This window comes from Callospermophilus lateralis, chromosome 1, assembly GCF_048772815.1.
Source record: "Callospermophilus lateralis isolate mCalLat2 chromosome 1, mCalLat2.hap1, whole genome shotgun sequence".
NCBI classification, from domain to species: domain Eukaryota; kingdom Metazoa; phylum Chordata; class Mammalia; order Rodentia; family Sciuridae; genus Callospermophilus; species Callospermophilus lateralis.
In genome coordinates, this window is record NC_135305.1 from 79,172,244 (window position 1) to 79,187,464 (window position 15,221).

The 15,221-nt window shown below is 38.1% G+C and overlaps 1 protein-coding gene across 1 annotated transcript in view; it reads left to right on the top strand.

Moving 5' to 3' along the window:
• Nucleotides 1–15,221, top strand: part of Dnah11 (dynein axonemal heavy chain 11) — a 302,098-nt gene that overhangs the window by 277,717 nt on the left and 9,160 nt on the right. Inside the window, exons 74-76 of the mRNA XM_076853784.2 lie at nucleotides 1,053–1,280; nucleotides 6,814–7,005; nucleotides 10,041–10,160. Of these exons, the coding sequence (XP_076709899.2) occupies nucleotides 1,053–1,280; nucleotides 6,814–7,005; nucleotides 10,041–10,160 (540 nt within the window). The remainder of the gene's footprint in view (nucleotides 1–1,052; nucleotides 1,281–6,813; nucleotides 7,006–10,040; nucleotides 10,161–15,221) is intronic.

Here is a 15,221-nt window from a genome sequence, read left to right on the forward strand (position 1 = left end):
GGCTACCAAGTCAAAGTGTCATAGACTGCATGACTTAATCCACAGAAATTTAATTTCTTGCAGTTCTGGAGGCTGGAAGTATGAGATCAAGGTGACAACTGGTCTGGTTTCCTCTGAGACCTCCCTCCCTGACTTATAGATGGTCAAACTTGCCTATGTCTTTATCTGGTTTTATCAAGGCATTAGTCTTATGGGGACATATGACTTTATTTAGTCTTAATTACCTCTTTGAAAGACTCCATCTCTGAATACTAATTGCATTGTGAAGTACTGGAAGTTATTGCTTTCACACCTGAGTTTTGGAAGGGACATAGTTCAGCCCAGAACTCCTGGCAATGTTCAGTATTTGCTATGGGAATAAAAGCCTAATGATGTGAACAACTGAATTGGCATAGGTCTTCCTACAACAAAAATTTCAAAGAATGCCCATGTTACTATTGTCTTCCTTGTTTGCCTTAGCCCTCTCTATTTCTGTACATATTATAATCTTAAACATTTTTCTTGTTGGAAATAATTATGTATCCCTGGGTGTGATGTTTTAGTCACTGTTTCAAAACGTCTCCAATACTGGAGGGCATATCAGATACAGCCTTCAGATCTCTCCCCCAGTACCAATGACCAGTCTCCACCCGGGAGTGTTTAGTATTGAAAGAGCATATTTGTGAATCACAAGATAATTGTGATGATGGTGGTGGTGTTTGTGGTTTTGTGTGTGTAGCTTTTGACAGCTCTTTAGTTTAAGAACAATGTCATGTTACAAATACACACATTCATTCTTAACAATAAATATTTGAAGTGTAGGTACATGTTTAGGAGGACATTCTGGTTTACAATGACAAATTCAGTGTGAAACATTTAATATATTCAATATTCAACTGTTTTACCTTCCCTCCCTTTTCTGACATAATAAAAGAAAATGTAAGTCACTGTTCTGAGTTTTAAACACACACACATATATGCTTGTATGTATTTATGTTAGAAAATGTTCTGATACTAGAATTCAAGTAATATGCTAAAATTTTATAGGAAGCATAAGCCATACTGTCTTTCAGAATGTCCATTTGGTAGCAAAATGGTTAGGAACCTTGGAGAAACTCCTTGAAAGATTCAGCCATGGAAGCCATGAAGATTACAGGGTGTTCATGAGCGCTGAGTCTGCTCGTACACCTGATGAGCACATCATCCCTCAAGGACTTCTGGAAAATTCCATTAAGATCACCAACGAGCCTCCCACAGGAATGCTAGCCAATTTGCATGCTGCTCTGTACAACTTTGATCCGGTAAGAAAGCAGAAGCAACCTGATCTGACAGTAAAATCAGAGTTCTCACAAAACTCTGGAGACCATCTTCAACTCATGTGTCTCAGAGGATTGGTGTTAACATCTCTGAGGAGAGGTGTGTATGAATGTATGTGTGTGTGTATGTGTGTGTCTGTGTCTTAGTTTCTTAAAAGAACTGCCCTAGTCTGATGACTCAGAAATATATTTAATTTTCCCACTAAAACTAAGAAAACTATAGCCACACGTATAAGAAATACAAACTCAATAATGCTTGAGACTTTCTCAAACTAGTATCTCTTACCACAGAAAAAAGGAAAAGATTTTTTTTTTGCCACATTTCACTGCCTAGTTGTCACAAATTTTATGCCAAATTATTTTGCAAGAAGTGGAGTAAAACCATCATGTGAAGTTTTTCTTTTTAATTGTGCCAGTAGTACTTAAGAATCATTTATTACTAAACTGTCTTTGGCACAGGATTAGGATGCACACAATCCTCATGAATATATGTTAACGCAGTAACAATTCTGTGATGAAATACAGTATTCTTATGGATATGGATGACTGTGATGACATGGAAAAAGTTTCAGAATGATGTCTCAGATCTGGTTTTTATTTTTTTAGTTGTAGATGAATGCAATACCTTTATTTTATTTATTTATCTTTATGTGATGCTGAGGATCAAACCCAGAGCCTCACACGTGCTAGGCAAACGCTCTACCACTGAGCTACAATCCCAACCCTCAGATCTCATTTATATTACTAAATTCAAAGTCCCTTTTTTTCAGATTATAGTCATGATAGCTTCTTATTTGTATTTTAATTTCCTTTCAAAATAAAACAAATTAATACGTGTATTCATTAATGATAGCCCAATTACCATTACTCCCGATACTCAAATTATTGTATCTCATCTGTATCAAGACCAAGTCTTTCATTTTCCTTTGTTTCTATTTCTTTGCGTTCCTAGCTCTCCTATTTTTTTTTAAATCCTAGGTAAACAACAGTCTTATTAAGAATAGAATAAGTTATGAAAAAGAAATAGACATGATTTGGTGATAACGATTCAGGCCCCCATTAGAAATGTTATCATTTTCCTTGAAGCCCCCCAACACATTGAACTTGTTCTCCAGTACTTTTTGGACCAATACCTAAACCAACTTTATGAGAAAATTATAATAGGCCACTTTAAGAATACAGTGTTGAAAAACATGGCTAATTACTTAAATACTTGTGTAATTTATAGGCTAGATATACAGAAGACTGTGTAAGCAACAGGCACTTGAAAATCTTGTTGAATCTTTTAAATATTTGCAATATGGCTTTTTAAGTGCACTATGGCAGACACATATCTGTCTTTTTATCATCTCTTAATTATAATTTCTAATCAGTTAGGACACTTTCAAGTTCTTCCCTAAAATAAGTGTAAAAGAGAGGAACTCAATATATTTACAATTTATCCATTCCCCTAAAAGAACTGTCTTAAACATGAAAGCGGGCATTTCTTGAACAAATTTGCTTTTGCCCAATTATCCTTCAGCTTCTTATTTGTTTTTTTGTTTGTTTGGGGGGTGAGGATCCCCTTTGAGAATCTGATAATACTTTAGATACACTCTCTAGAAAAATGCATATTCAAAAATATGTTGTATATAATGATAGATGATTGCCCCAAAGCCTATGCATGAATTCTCCAGTTAAGAACACCTGTTCTAATCAATTCTTGAAATAGCCATTCTTCTGACTGCCACTTAGAAAGTCAGAAAGACTTTTAAGAACTTTAAGGAGAACTGTTTTTTTTCTAGTGGGAGGAATACTCTTTTTTTGTTGTTTGTCTGTCTTTGCTTCTGGGTGTCTAACCCTTAGCCAGTGTTCAATCAGTGAGCTACATCTGCAGCCCAAAGAGAATACTCTTAAGTGTTAAGGCTACATTTGACCATACATAGCAAAAGGAAAGATCATCCACGTGATTCACTAAACTTCTCAAACCTATTTTATCCAAAATGAAAGAAAAAAAAGAAAAGAAAAGGTCTAAGGAAGAGTCTTTAGTGAATGTCCACTTGTCATTATGTTTGAAAGTAAAATGCAGTTTTTAAAATGTTTTTCAAGGGTATCGGCCTTGTCCTCCGTGGCTATATGAATAAGCTCCCAGCACTCTTTATCAGTCCAGATTTCAAGTTGGCTACTTTTAAATGAAGTTCTTACAAAACAACAATGGCTTAAATGTGTTTAAAAATATTTCTGCCATGTGAGAGTTCTGGGTGCAGGCTCTTCAGAACTCACATGTGTCACCCGAAGATTGTCAGTTAACCACATTTTTTACAGCTTACCATTGCACTATATTTAGGATGCACCCATCATGTCCCAGGTGGCTGAGAGTATTGCCATTCCCATATCCATGTGATCAAGAGAAGGGCAAGAGAAGAAACAAAGATGATGACCAAGGGAACATGTTTGTTGTATTTTTTAAAAGATGGTTCCTACAAATTAATATTGTAGTCCCATGTCATCTGTGGGGGAAAAAAGATGACATGGGACTACAGTATTAATTGAAACCAAGAGTAGCAACAAGTCCTTTATGTACTCTATTTTTTCCTGTGATATATACCTATGATAAAGTTTATAAATCCAGCACAGTAATAGATTCATAATAGAGTAACTATAGCAAAGTGCTATGGAAACTATTTAAAACTTTTGAACTGTTTCTGGAATTTTCCATTTAATATTTTTGGTTGGTAGTTGGTCACAGGTAATTGAAAGTACAGAAAGTGAAACTACAAATAAGGGGTAACTACTATACATTTAAGTATTTGCAATATGGCTTTTTTAAGTGCACTATGGCAGACAAAGATTTCTCCTTTCATGTTACTGTCAAATGTAATCACATTGCATTACCTAGCTGCAAAAGAGGCTGGTAAAAGCAAATTTACCTAATCATATGCCTAGCTAAAAATCAGCAATAAAACATTAAGATAGGCATAGAGGTCTCTGTAACAGTTTTACTCGTGTCTTCAAATCGCCTTGGGCATTCTCTATTGCTGCCATGCCCAGTCTGATTAAAGTGTGTGATATGAGTAGAAAGTGGTGCATACTACCTGCTATGTCACCCAAGTGGGTTAAATAAATGTGTCCCAGTTGTTCTTGTTGTCCAGATGCCCCTCTTAACTAAGGAAAACACCCAAGGGGACTAGGCAAGTAAATGTTCTGTTTGGGTGTTTTTGTTTTGTATGCTTTAGTTTTCAAATCTGTATTTTTCATCCTCTCGAATTAGAATGTACCTCCTAACATTGGAGGCACTTAATATTAGTGCTTTATTCCCTTGAGAATTATAGGATAATCACGTGAATCTGATCTTTAAAGTGACAAAGACATAAGGAACCATTTTTTTATAGGATGCTTACCAACATCCATCTCTTTCAGTGTATTAGCATTTGCCTTTTGAAAATGTCAGAAAGGAATACTGTTTGGGCTCTTTTCATACTAGAATAACCGCATTTTTTAAGACTAAGAATATGGATTTCTATTTCTGTGAAATTTGGAAGCAGAAACAAATAAATGGTAATTATGCATGTGAAGCCAGAGGCTCCGGGCCAGATAGCACTATCATGTATGTGTAAATTCATGTTCTCTCTTCACAATGTTATTTGTATATTTTCTGATATTAATTTGCTCATCATTTGGCTTGTAAAAATACAACTGGCCTGAAATATGGAATGGTAGGTAGACTCATACTTTTTCTTAGAGAAATCTGATTCATAATTTTGTTCATCAGCATTTATGTTATCAGAGCATAAGGAAATGGACATTGACACATACTTTTTAGAACTGAGGATAAAACCAAGTTATGTGAAATAATAGATTGAGTTGATGTACTTCATTATTATAGTATTTGTGGTCGTATGTAGCCTATCTGTAATTCAAGAGGTTGTTAAATGTCTTGCTAGATCATAAATCTGATGTGAAATTTTGATACTTATAGTGGGTCTCCTAGAAATTTCTTACACATAAACATTTTTATATCCTTCGAGCTTAATTCCAATTATTTGGTTTCTCTTTTCTTCTTTTATTTGATGTGTAATTGTGGGAAAGTTATTTTTGATGATTATACATTACCAAATCCCATAAGTTACCAAAGATGACCTGATGATTTAGAGAGACCTAGTGACTTTGTTGGGTCTGCATTATACGTATCCTGGCCAATTCTAGAACTGTATGTGGTGACACCTCTGATTCTGATTAAAAGCATTATAGAAAGAAAGTAAACATTCTTCTGGTTCTTACCCACAGGGTAAAATAAAAAAAAAAATCTAGACTTGGTTTAGTACCAGCAGTCCCTTAGGAGACCAGAACTGAACTCCTTTCAAAAATCCTAAAAATATTTTGAATAATGTCCATGTTGTCAGCTCTATCTGAAATTTTGACTGGCTGTAGTTTGACATCCTAGACAGTAATGTATAGATTGTGGCCTAATTGTCCCCTCCTGCCTAATACTAGCTGCAGGAGTTATCTCAACATCTTTTTGTTGTATTCCACCTAGAACTGCTGACCTTGAGTAAAGTACATCTTTAAACTGTAGACTGGACAGCTGTTTTCTGCCTTCTTGTTTTACAGCTGTTGGGGCTCTAACCAGATATCAGTGTAGCATGCTAGGATTCTACTTTTCCTCTACATTTTCAAAAACAAATCCCGCAGATCTAGTCCAAAGGCATTCCCACAGGCACATGTTTTCCAATCCTTCCTGTGTCATTCACACATCTTAAGAGTAAATTTTACTCCTAGTGCGTTGGAAGGAGACTGTGTGTCATGGTGGTTGTATTAGCGAAGGTCAAGCTGAGCTGCTGTAACAAAGAGAATATCACAGCGGTGAGTTGAGTAAGACAGCAGTTTGTTCTCTCAAACACACTAGGCCAATCTGTTCCTCCATCATCCACCTCCCATGCCTGACTCAAGGCTATCCTGTCATCATTTCTAGCCTTCAGAAAAGGGAAAAGAGCGACAGCGAGGGTGAGCCATTTCTTATTAAGCAAAAACATGGAATTTATATACATCAGTTCTGCTCAAATTCTATTGACAAAAACTTGATTATCTGGTCCCTCTGGTTTGAAGGGAGGTGGGAAACAGTCTTCCAGCAGGTGGCCATGTGTCTAGATGATCTTTATTACTATGGAACCAAGGAATGTATGGGTGAGAACAATGGATAGCTGTGGTTAACTAGCATTCTACTGGTGATGATTCTAAGGCCATGAAATGTTTTACAAGGAAAAAAAATGACATCCAGCAGTCTTACCATGGTTCAAATAGATTGCCTCATTTTCTAGTGAACTTAGAAGCACTCAGAATAACAAGCAAAATGAAAAGATTCCTTTTAAATCAACAGAGACGAAAATATCAACTAGCTACCTCTTGTGCTCTCTTGGAACTATAGTTACCTCTGTAAAATATCTCCCTCGAATTCTTCACCAGAGTATTGAAAACTCAGACCTTTGCAAACCATATAGATAGTCATGCTTTTTTTTTTTTTTTTTTCCTTTTCTCACAGGATACACTTGAGATGTGCTCCAAGGAACAGGAGTTTAAAAGCATTCTCTTTTCTTTGTGCTACTTCCATGCCTGTGTTGCTGGAAGACTGAGGTTTGGTCCCCAAGGCTGGAGCCGGAGTTATCCTTTCAACCCTGGAGACCTCACCATCTGTGCCAATGTCCTGTACAACTACTTGGAGGCAAATCCTAATGTGAGTACTCGTGGTCAGATGGTACCTTCCAAGGAGTATACTGAACCTGTCAGTCTTTAGGCATTATCAAAATGGACCATGATTTCTTTCTTGGAAGCTATTACTGAAATAGCTGACACTACATATGCCAGGTTTGAAAATAAACCACACCAACGGTTTTCCAGCAGTGGACGGTCGAACTTTATAAGATAGGTCAAAACAGTTCTACATCAGCAGCTTAGTGGAAAAAAAAAAAATGTCCTTCATTATGTTAACAAAAACAGTGGTTTACATGTGCATATATGCCGGATTCATTAGGCAGGTAATGAAGCATTTGCACAAATGTAATTACATACAGCAATTCTGACAGTTCATAACACTGCATTAATAATCACTACAATTAGTTCTGATGATGGAAGCAATTTACAGTGCGTCACATGTATAAATAATGGTGCATTTCCCGCATATGTCATTATTATGTATTAAGGATGCCACCTTGTTGTGACTTTCTCAGTAACGTTCCCCTTGATTTGAAGTTAAAGGTAGATGAATGATTTTATTTTGTAGCTAAAATGTGTTTTACAGATGGGAATGGGAATGCCTCATCAAGAACAGTTGTGTAAACTCTTATAAACCCCATGATTGGATTTCAAAAAGACTCATTCATTCCGAAGGAGATCCTGGTTTAATCCTCACGTGGGGAACTTTTTCCATTAAGTCTGTTAAAATTGGGATATATTTGTCAGAATCAACCAGGTGTTGGACTCTCAGCCACGTTCTATAAAGGGCCTTTAAAGTCACCCATGCACATGTCTAGGGAAGCATGATTATTTGATGTTCTTTTGGTTTTTATCATCAGTGTTTTCTCAAGCTTCAGTGTTGATTCGACTGCTATCAGCATAAATCTGCTAGGTACACAGCATGGGCCTGTGCTCCCAAGGAACAAATTTTGAGCAAGTTGTTTCCAAAATAAATGGTTTTAATATAGTTTGTGACAATCAATATTCCCTATCTTTTTTTTTTTTTTTTAATTTATGAAACTAACAGCTAAGTCTGCATGCTTGAAAGCATGCTTTGGCTGATGGAATGATTTTCTTGTGTTGATCTGTTTTGTTTATAATGTTAAACATATAAAATTGATTATTAGAATCATTCTGATTAAAAAGATAAGTGGCACCTTTGATACTTAAGTTCAAGTCCTGCATAACTGTCCCATGAAGATGAGCCCAGGAATACTGTCCTATCTAAGCTGAGCCCTATATACAATGGAAGGTGGAAATGCAGCAAGAAAGGAGCTGATAGGTATTTGTCTCCAGCTCTCACATCCCAGTCTGGCAACACTGCTTAGCCAATTAAATTGTCTTGTGTCCTGCTGCTTCTCCCAGTGGGGTCCAGGGTGAATGCAGCTTCAGGTTTTTAACATAGTCTCATGTGTGACTCCAAAGTCTGCACCCAAGTCATTTGCTATACATCACAAAGCAAGCTGTCAAGTTTTGGGAAATTAGTTAATATGTGCACATATGCCCCTTTCAAGAAGGTATGTGTTGGGACCGGGGTTGTGGCTCAGTGGCATGGCAGAGCACATTAGAGGAACTGAGTTTGCTCCTCAGCACCACATAAAAATAAACAAAATACAAGTAATGTGTCCATCTGCAACTAAAAAAAAAAAAAATTTACACAAAGAAGGTATGTGTGAAAGACAAAAATCGAGAGAAAATCACTTATTGACAAGAACAGACCCTCTAGCTAATTAAAATTTTCATGAAGATCCATATCTGATGCTGCAATGCAGAACAGGCATTAATTAAATGTAACCAGAAGGGGAAATCAAATCAAGGGGTCTCTTTTACTCTACTTCAGCTATGGACGGTCCATCCATGTAGTGGTACCTGGTGCATGGTGTAGAGAGCGTGCTGCAGCCTAGCCTCTTGTTTCTCATTCACATCAAGTCAGGGTAAAAGAAAGACATATTTGAGGTTCATTTATTCAAATTCAAATAAACTTGTAGCGAGTACACTGCAATAGTCGAAGCAATTTTACTTGTACTGTTCTGTCACATCGTGCAACAAGCGAAGGCTATAATTACGTTTTTACTTGAACCGTTGGGAGGCAATAGACTGCCCCAAGGGTATAAAGGTTCCTGTCTACAAAGGCTTCATCACAAACTGGCATGTTTTGCAAACCTGGAAGAAGCTAAAGGGGAGCAGAGAGAGGCTTCAAACCCTGCTAAGCCAAATGAAGAGGAGATACAGTGGATTCTTGAATAAAAATGGTACAGTCATTGGTTACAACCTTTATATCATTTGGTCAGTGAGGCCATAAACCGAGCCCTCAAGTCAACCCATGGGGCAAGATTGGTTTGTGGAGACTTCCAGAAGGTGATTCAAAATACGCCACAAATTCAAATTGTCTAGCTATTTCTTTCTTTTCCTGAATCAGATCATACAAACTGATATAAATCAGGTCATAAAAACAGGTAACACTTCAAAGGCTCTCTGAACCAACATCTTCTCAAGATTTGGGGATGAGATCTTGAACATATAAACTTTCCCTGCTGTAACATGTCCTAGGAATGATTCCATTTCTTTAAAATCTGCATTAAAAATACAGTGTTAGTAAATTTTCACCAAATATATTAGAACTCATAAAAAATAATTCTCCCAACAAATTCTGCAGACTTAGATGCTGCTTGTACCTCTTTTAATGTTATTGTTTGGTTTGTTTTTTTTGTTGTTGTTGTTGATTTTGGTACCAGGATTTGAACCTAGGGACGCTTTACCACTGAGTACATCCCCAGATCTCTTTTTATATTTTAATTTTGAGATAGGTTCTAAGTTTCTAAGGCTGGCCTCAGACTTGCAAACCTCATGCCTCAGCCTCCCAAGTCTCTGGAATTACAAATGTGTGCCACTCTGCCCTGCCTTCTGTTCTTCTTTTAAATGACCCTGATGACAGGGGCTTCAGGATGTTGTTAGAGGGGCAGGTGTCCTCTGGTTGGCCCTGTGGAGGCAGGTGCTTTGGGATCAGAAGTGAACATTTGCATGCTTTTGCCCCAGGTCCCGTGGGAAGACCTCCGTTACCTTTTTGGTGAGATCATGTACGGGGGCCACATCACAGATGACTGGGATCGCAAACTGTGTCGGGTGTATTTAGAAGAATTCATGAATCCATCTCTGGTAAGTCCTTTTTAAATTAATTCCCCTGAGGAAAATGTTCTGCTAAGAATTTCTAAAACTTAATTTCATTCTACAGATGATTCTTGAGTGTTATTGAGGATTCTTGCCCTTTTATGAGTGTGTTTTGGTCTACTTCCAGTGGAGTCTGATAATTTGTTAGGAATGTAGAATCTCAGGCCCCTTCCAGGATAGATAAAATCAGAATCCACATTTCTAGAAGACTCTACCAAGTGATTTCTGTGCTTGTGCAATGTGTCAAGGTAAAGCGCTCTCACCCATCAACTTGGTGATCTCTCTCTCTCTGTCTCAACCCTGTGAGCTGTGCAAAGCCAACAATACTGCTCCGCCTCAGACCTAAACACGGAGGCATGTGACTGGCCCCAAGTCACTATGTGTAGACAAAAGCTTTGGCCAGAACATTAGCCTTTTAACTTCAATTGCAGAGCTCATTTCACTAGTTTTATTGTTTTGTTTTGTTTGGATATTTTTTTGCTTGTCACAAGTATCATGGACCAATCTAAATTTTGATCAGTAACACTTACAAAATAGATGCTCAAGAAAAATGTGGTGGATAAGCCAGTGAGGTGATGGGTTTGTTAGCTTGATTTAATATTCCACGATGTAAACCTGTATCAAAACATCACATTATTATTCATAGTTACTGTCAATTAAAAATAAAACCTAGCCAAGCTATAAAACAAAGACATTGTATCAAATTTGTATGATCCGAGAATCTTATTTGGATCTTGTTTCAAACGATAATGAAAAAAAAATATGACACAATGAGAAATTAATATATAATGGAAATTCAGAATTCCTATTAACATTTTATATAAGAAAGTAATATAGTTATGTTTAAAAAGAACAATGTGTTGATATGAGAACCTGGTTTTCTTATTCTGTGAAGAAGGGGTAGATTATCACTGTGCTGGAAGACCAGGCCTCTTTTCTCATGTTAACCCTGTGTCTGTGGCCAGGACTGTGTTTTTTATAAAAATACTTGGTTCTTGTTACTCACTAAGGAAGCTAAGAGTGGTAGCCCTGCTTTCCTCATGTTCCTCTCTCATCTTCAGGTTCCTGGTTAATTTCCTGAAAGCCGTTAATCAGCTTTCCATTACTATGACAAAAAACATGAGTTAGTCAACTTAAAAGGAGAAAAGGTTTATTTTGGCTTATGGTTTCAGAGGTTTTAGTCCATGGTTGCTTGGCCTGGGGCAGCACAGTCCATCATGGTGGGAGCACATGAAGAATTCCAATTAGGCCCCACCTCTTAAAGGTCCCACCACCTCCCAGTGGCACCACAGGCTGGTGACCAAACCAGTAACATGTGGCCATTGGAGGCCACTTCCCAACTACAACAGCACCCTACCGCATCTCATTTCTCCTCCCAGTTGGTCAAGGCACTTACTAGTTAGAGCCAGAGTATTTTTTTTTTTAAGGTGTGGTGGTACATGCCTTTATTTTTTATTTTTTAAGATAGAGGAGAGAGAGAGAGAGAATGAGAGAGATTTTTTAATACTTATTTTTTAGTTTTCGGCGGACACAACATCTTTGTTTGTATGTGGTGCTGAGGATCGAACCCGGGCTGCACGCATGCCAGGCAAGCGCGCTACCGCTTGAGCCACATCCCCAGTCCCTGTTTGTTTGTTTTTAAGTAGCCCGAGCAAACTCCTATAATTTCTTGGAAATCTCCCTCTCAGAGACATGCTGTACAGAGCCGATCACCCTCCTCCAGCCCTTTTTGAGAAGTACTTCGACTGTATACTTGAGAACCTGGTGTATTCTCGTCTACCTGTAAAACAGGCACATTATTTTTCACTACTTTGAATGTCAAACAATTTAGGGACAAGGCATAAGACAGACAGAATTCCCTGCTACGTGACCATCCTTTAGGTGTTTCTTTTCATTGCCAGTCTGGTCTTCCTGGCTTTTAATGATCAGGATTTCACGTGTCAAATATATTTCCAACTTACCACTACTGAAGTTGCTCCTCTGGAGAGGTCAAGGAGCACGTTACCATGGAGACGGGAAAGCTAAACAGTGCCTGAGAGCGACCTTTACAGAGGCTGATTTCTCCAAATGATGCAGAGGTCAAGGGGCAGAGCGGGAGGCTCATGCAGACATTTCTTCCCCTGGCTCTGGCCTGTGGCTGCGGGAATTACTGTTGCCAAATGAGACAGTCCATTAACCTTCACAAGTATGAACTCCCATTCAAATAATTGTAAAATAAATATAGGTGCTGCAACCTGAAGGGCATCACTGGTGTGTATGTAAGCCCTTTAGAGATGTAGGTACCTGACCTGCCACACAGATCTGGTGAGATGTTCAGGATCCAAGTGCTTCATTTGCAAGCTTGTGTCCCCACTGGACAGCGCTACCTTCTCATTCACCCAGGGAAATGAGCGCACTTACTGACTCCATGTCAGAGGCTGCAGATCTATTATTTTGTTCTCATGCAAATGTTTCCTGCTCATGCTGTCTATATGATTAGCAATATGATCTAACGCTTTGCATCCGCAGGATGTCTTTTTGCCACTTTTCACATTGGTTGATGTATTTGCAATATAGTATCATTGGTTATATTGGAACATGATCAGAAAGCAACCGATTAATGGGTTGGGTTTAAAGTTCTTTTATGAGTGATATTTTGGTATTCAGAGGAATTACAAGTTTCTGGGCAGATAAAGGAATTTTGCCTTCAGAGAGAGTATCCCACTGACTGAATCTTTGTTCAAACTTAAGGACAAAAACACGTTCTCATATACACATATACTTGGCAGAAGTACATTAAGTAATGCAGTAAATTATTTTGGGAAAATAATGTCTTTGGTCCCCTGGAAGTTATGTTCTGCAAATTATTTTGATGATATATACTAAGGATTAAGAGCTTAGGGTTCATGTAAAATCTTGTATTGGCTGTGTGATCTCAGACAAATTACTGAACTTCATCATCTATAAAACAAGAAATGACCAACTCACACAGTTGTTGTCCCATGTAAACATTCATAATGTTAGAACAATATTCTTACTGAATGGGAAATATTTTTATTAAGTGTAAATGTTTGTAACACATATTTTATATTTCACTGTATACTACTTTATCTGTGGTAACAATGGAAGTCATTTATTAAACACACTTGCTGGGCCAGGGGTATCACACATTTCTCACTACTTGATCATTTCATTTAACCAAAAAGGAACTCGGGCTCAGGGAGATTTAACAGCTCATAAGCAGCAGAACCAGGATGTGAACGTGCTGTGGGAAGGGCCAGTCTCTCTGCACCACCCTGCACTGGCTGGAGTGCTGCCCAGTTTGTGGTGGTTGCAGCATAGGCCACAAAACACTGAGCCGCGTGTCCTTTTCAGTATGTTCATGGCTGTACAACCATTATTACAATCTTCATCATACCCCAGAAAACCCCTGCACCCATTAACAGTCCTCATTTGCCCCTGTGCTCCCCACATACTGCCTACTTCCCAGACCTTGGCAACCACACAATCTACTTATTATGCTTACCTGTTCCGGGGATTTTATTTAAATGGAGTCTTTCAATATGTGGCCTTTTGTGTTTGGATCATGCACATGGTAGCATGTATCAGAACTTCACTCCTTTTTATGGCCCAATGGTCCTCCATTGTGTAGGTACACCACATATGTCTACCCACCATGGACACTGGGCTGCCTCAGGCTTGAGGCTATTATGAACAATGTTGCAGTGCAACTGCAGGTATAAATTTTGTGCAGATTTATTTTTTTAATTCTTTTGGGAGTGTACTAGGAGTGGAATTGCTGGGTCCAGTGATAACTGTTTAACATTTGGAGGAACCACCAAATTGTTTTCCAAAGTTATTGCACCCCTTTATATTTCCATCAGCAAATTAAAAGTTCTGTTTCCTCTCCACCCTCACCAACACTGCTCATGTCCCCATTTTTTATTCTACCATCCTGATGGCGGTGAAGTGGTGTCATTGTCATAGTTTTGCTCTGCATGGAGGGAGGTTATTTGAGAAAGTGTTTTAATGCCTTAAAGAATTACCCATTCTAAAGAGACATTTCTCCAAACAACCTTGGTCCAAAGGTGGCCACTGTAAAGAGAACTCTGCAGTTAGGGCCCCATCAGCAAGCAGCAGGTTATCATAAAAGCCTGAGAGGAAAGAAGGCCTGGAGTCAGAATCAGAATCCACAGAGCTCCATGATATTGATCTCATTAGTTCTCTTACAATAAAAGGGGATGCAAGTTTATGAACCAAACCTTGCTTTTCAAACTTTACTTGTTGGGCACCAAAATAGGAATTTACAGGGCATTTTAGATTTTGTTTTTCCTTCCAGAAAAGCAAGATGTACTTAAAATAACCGTAAAAGACGTCCCTAAAATAACCATCTGCCCCTAGGGCACAGGGAAGACCAAAACAAACATTTGTACAAGACTGCTCTGGGCCTACATGTTTGCATACCTTATTAAATGTTCACAGCCACAACTATTAAGTTGCTATTATGAGCCCCATTTTACTGGTAAAAAATATCTGAAATAAAGAGACTCATTTCTTAAAGCCACCCAGCCATCTAGGATGGGAATTGAATCAGATGTGCCTGGCTGTGAGCCCTGAGTCCTTTCCCTTGGACTTGGTGGTTCCTTTGCTTTACTTATGCACTTACACATACAGAAGACCCCTTTCCCTTCTGTAGACTTACTGTCTGGCGTTTCCAGAAAGCACAGGCTGTTTGCTTCCTACCAGCATTACAGAGTGTGCACTTAAATATTCAGCTCCCACGGCATCTTAACATCCTTCCAAGTGGTTCAGGTTTTAAGTTTATGGCTTGAAATTGTTTTGAAGGGCAGATTAACTTCAGCCTTTAAAAATTTCCAGCTACCTGGTGAGCACTAACAGAGAAGACCAGGTCTTTGTAGAGAATAAAGTTCAATTTGGATGTGTTTATCCTAATTTGGGATTTTGTTAATATTTTTGTTCATGTTTTTATTTTGGGTAATATTTTTATCATAGGCTAATAATGGTGAGTTCAACTTTCCTATATCATTTTTTATTTTATCTAAACTTTAT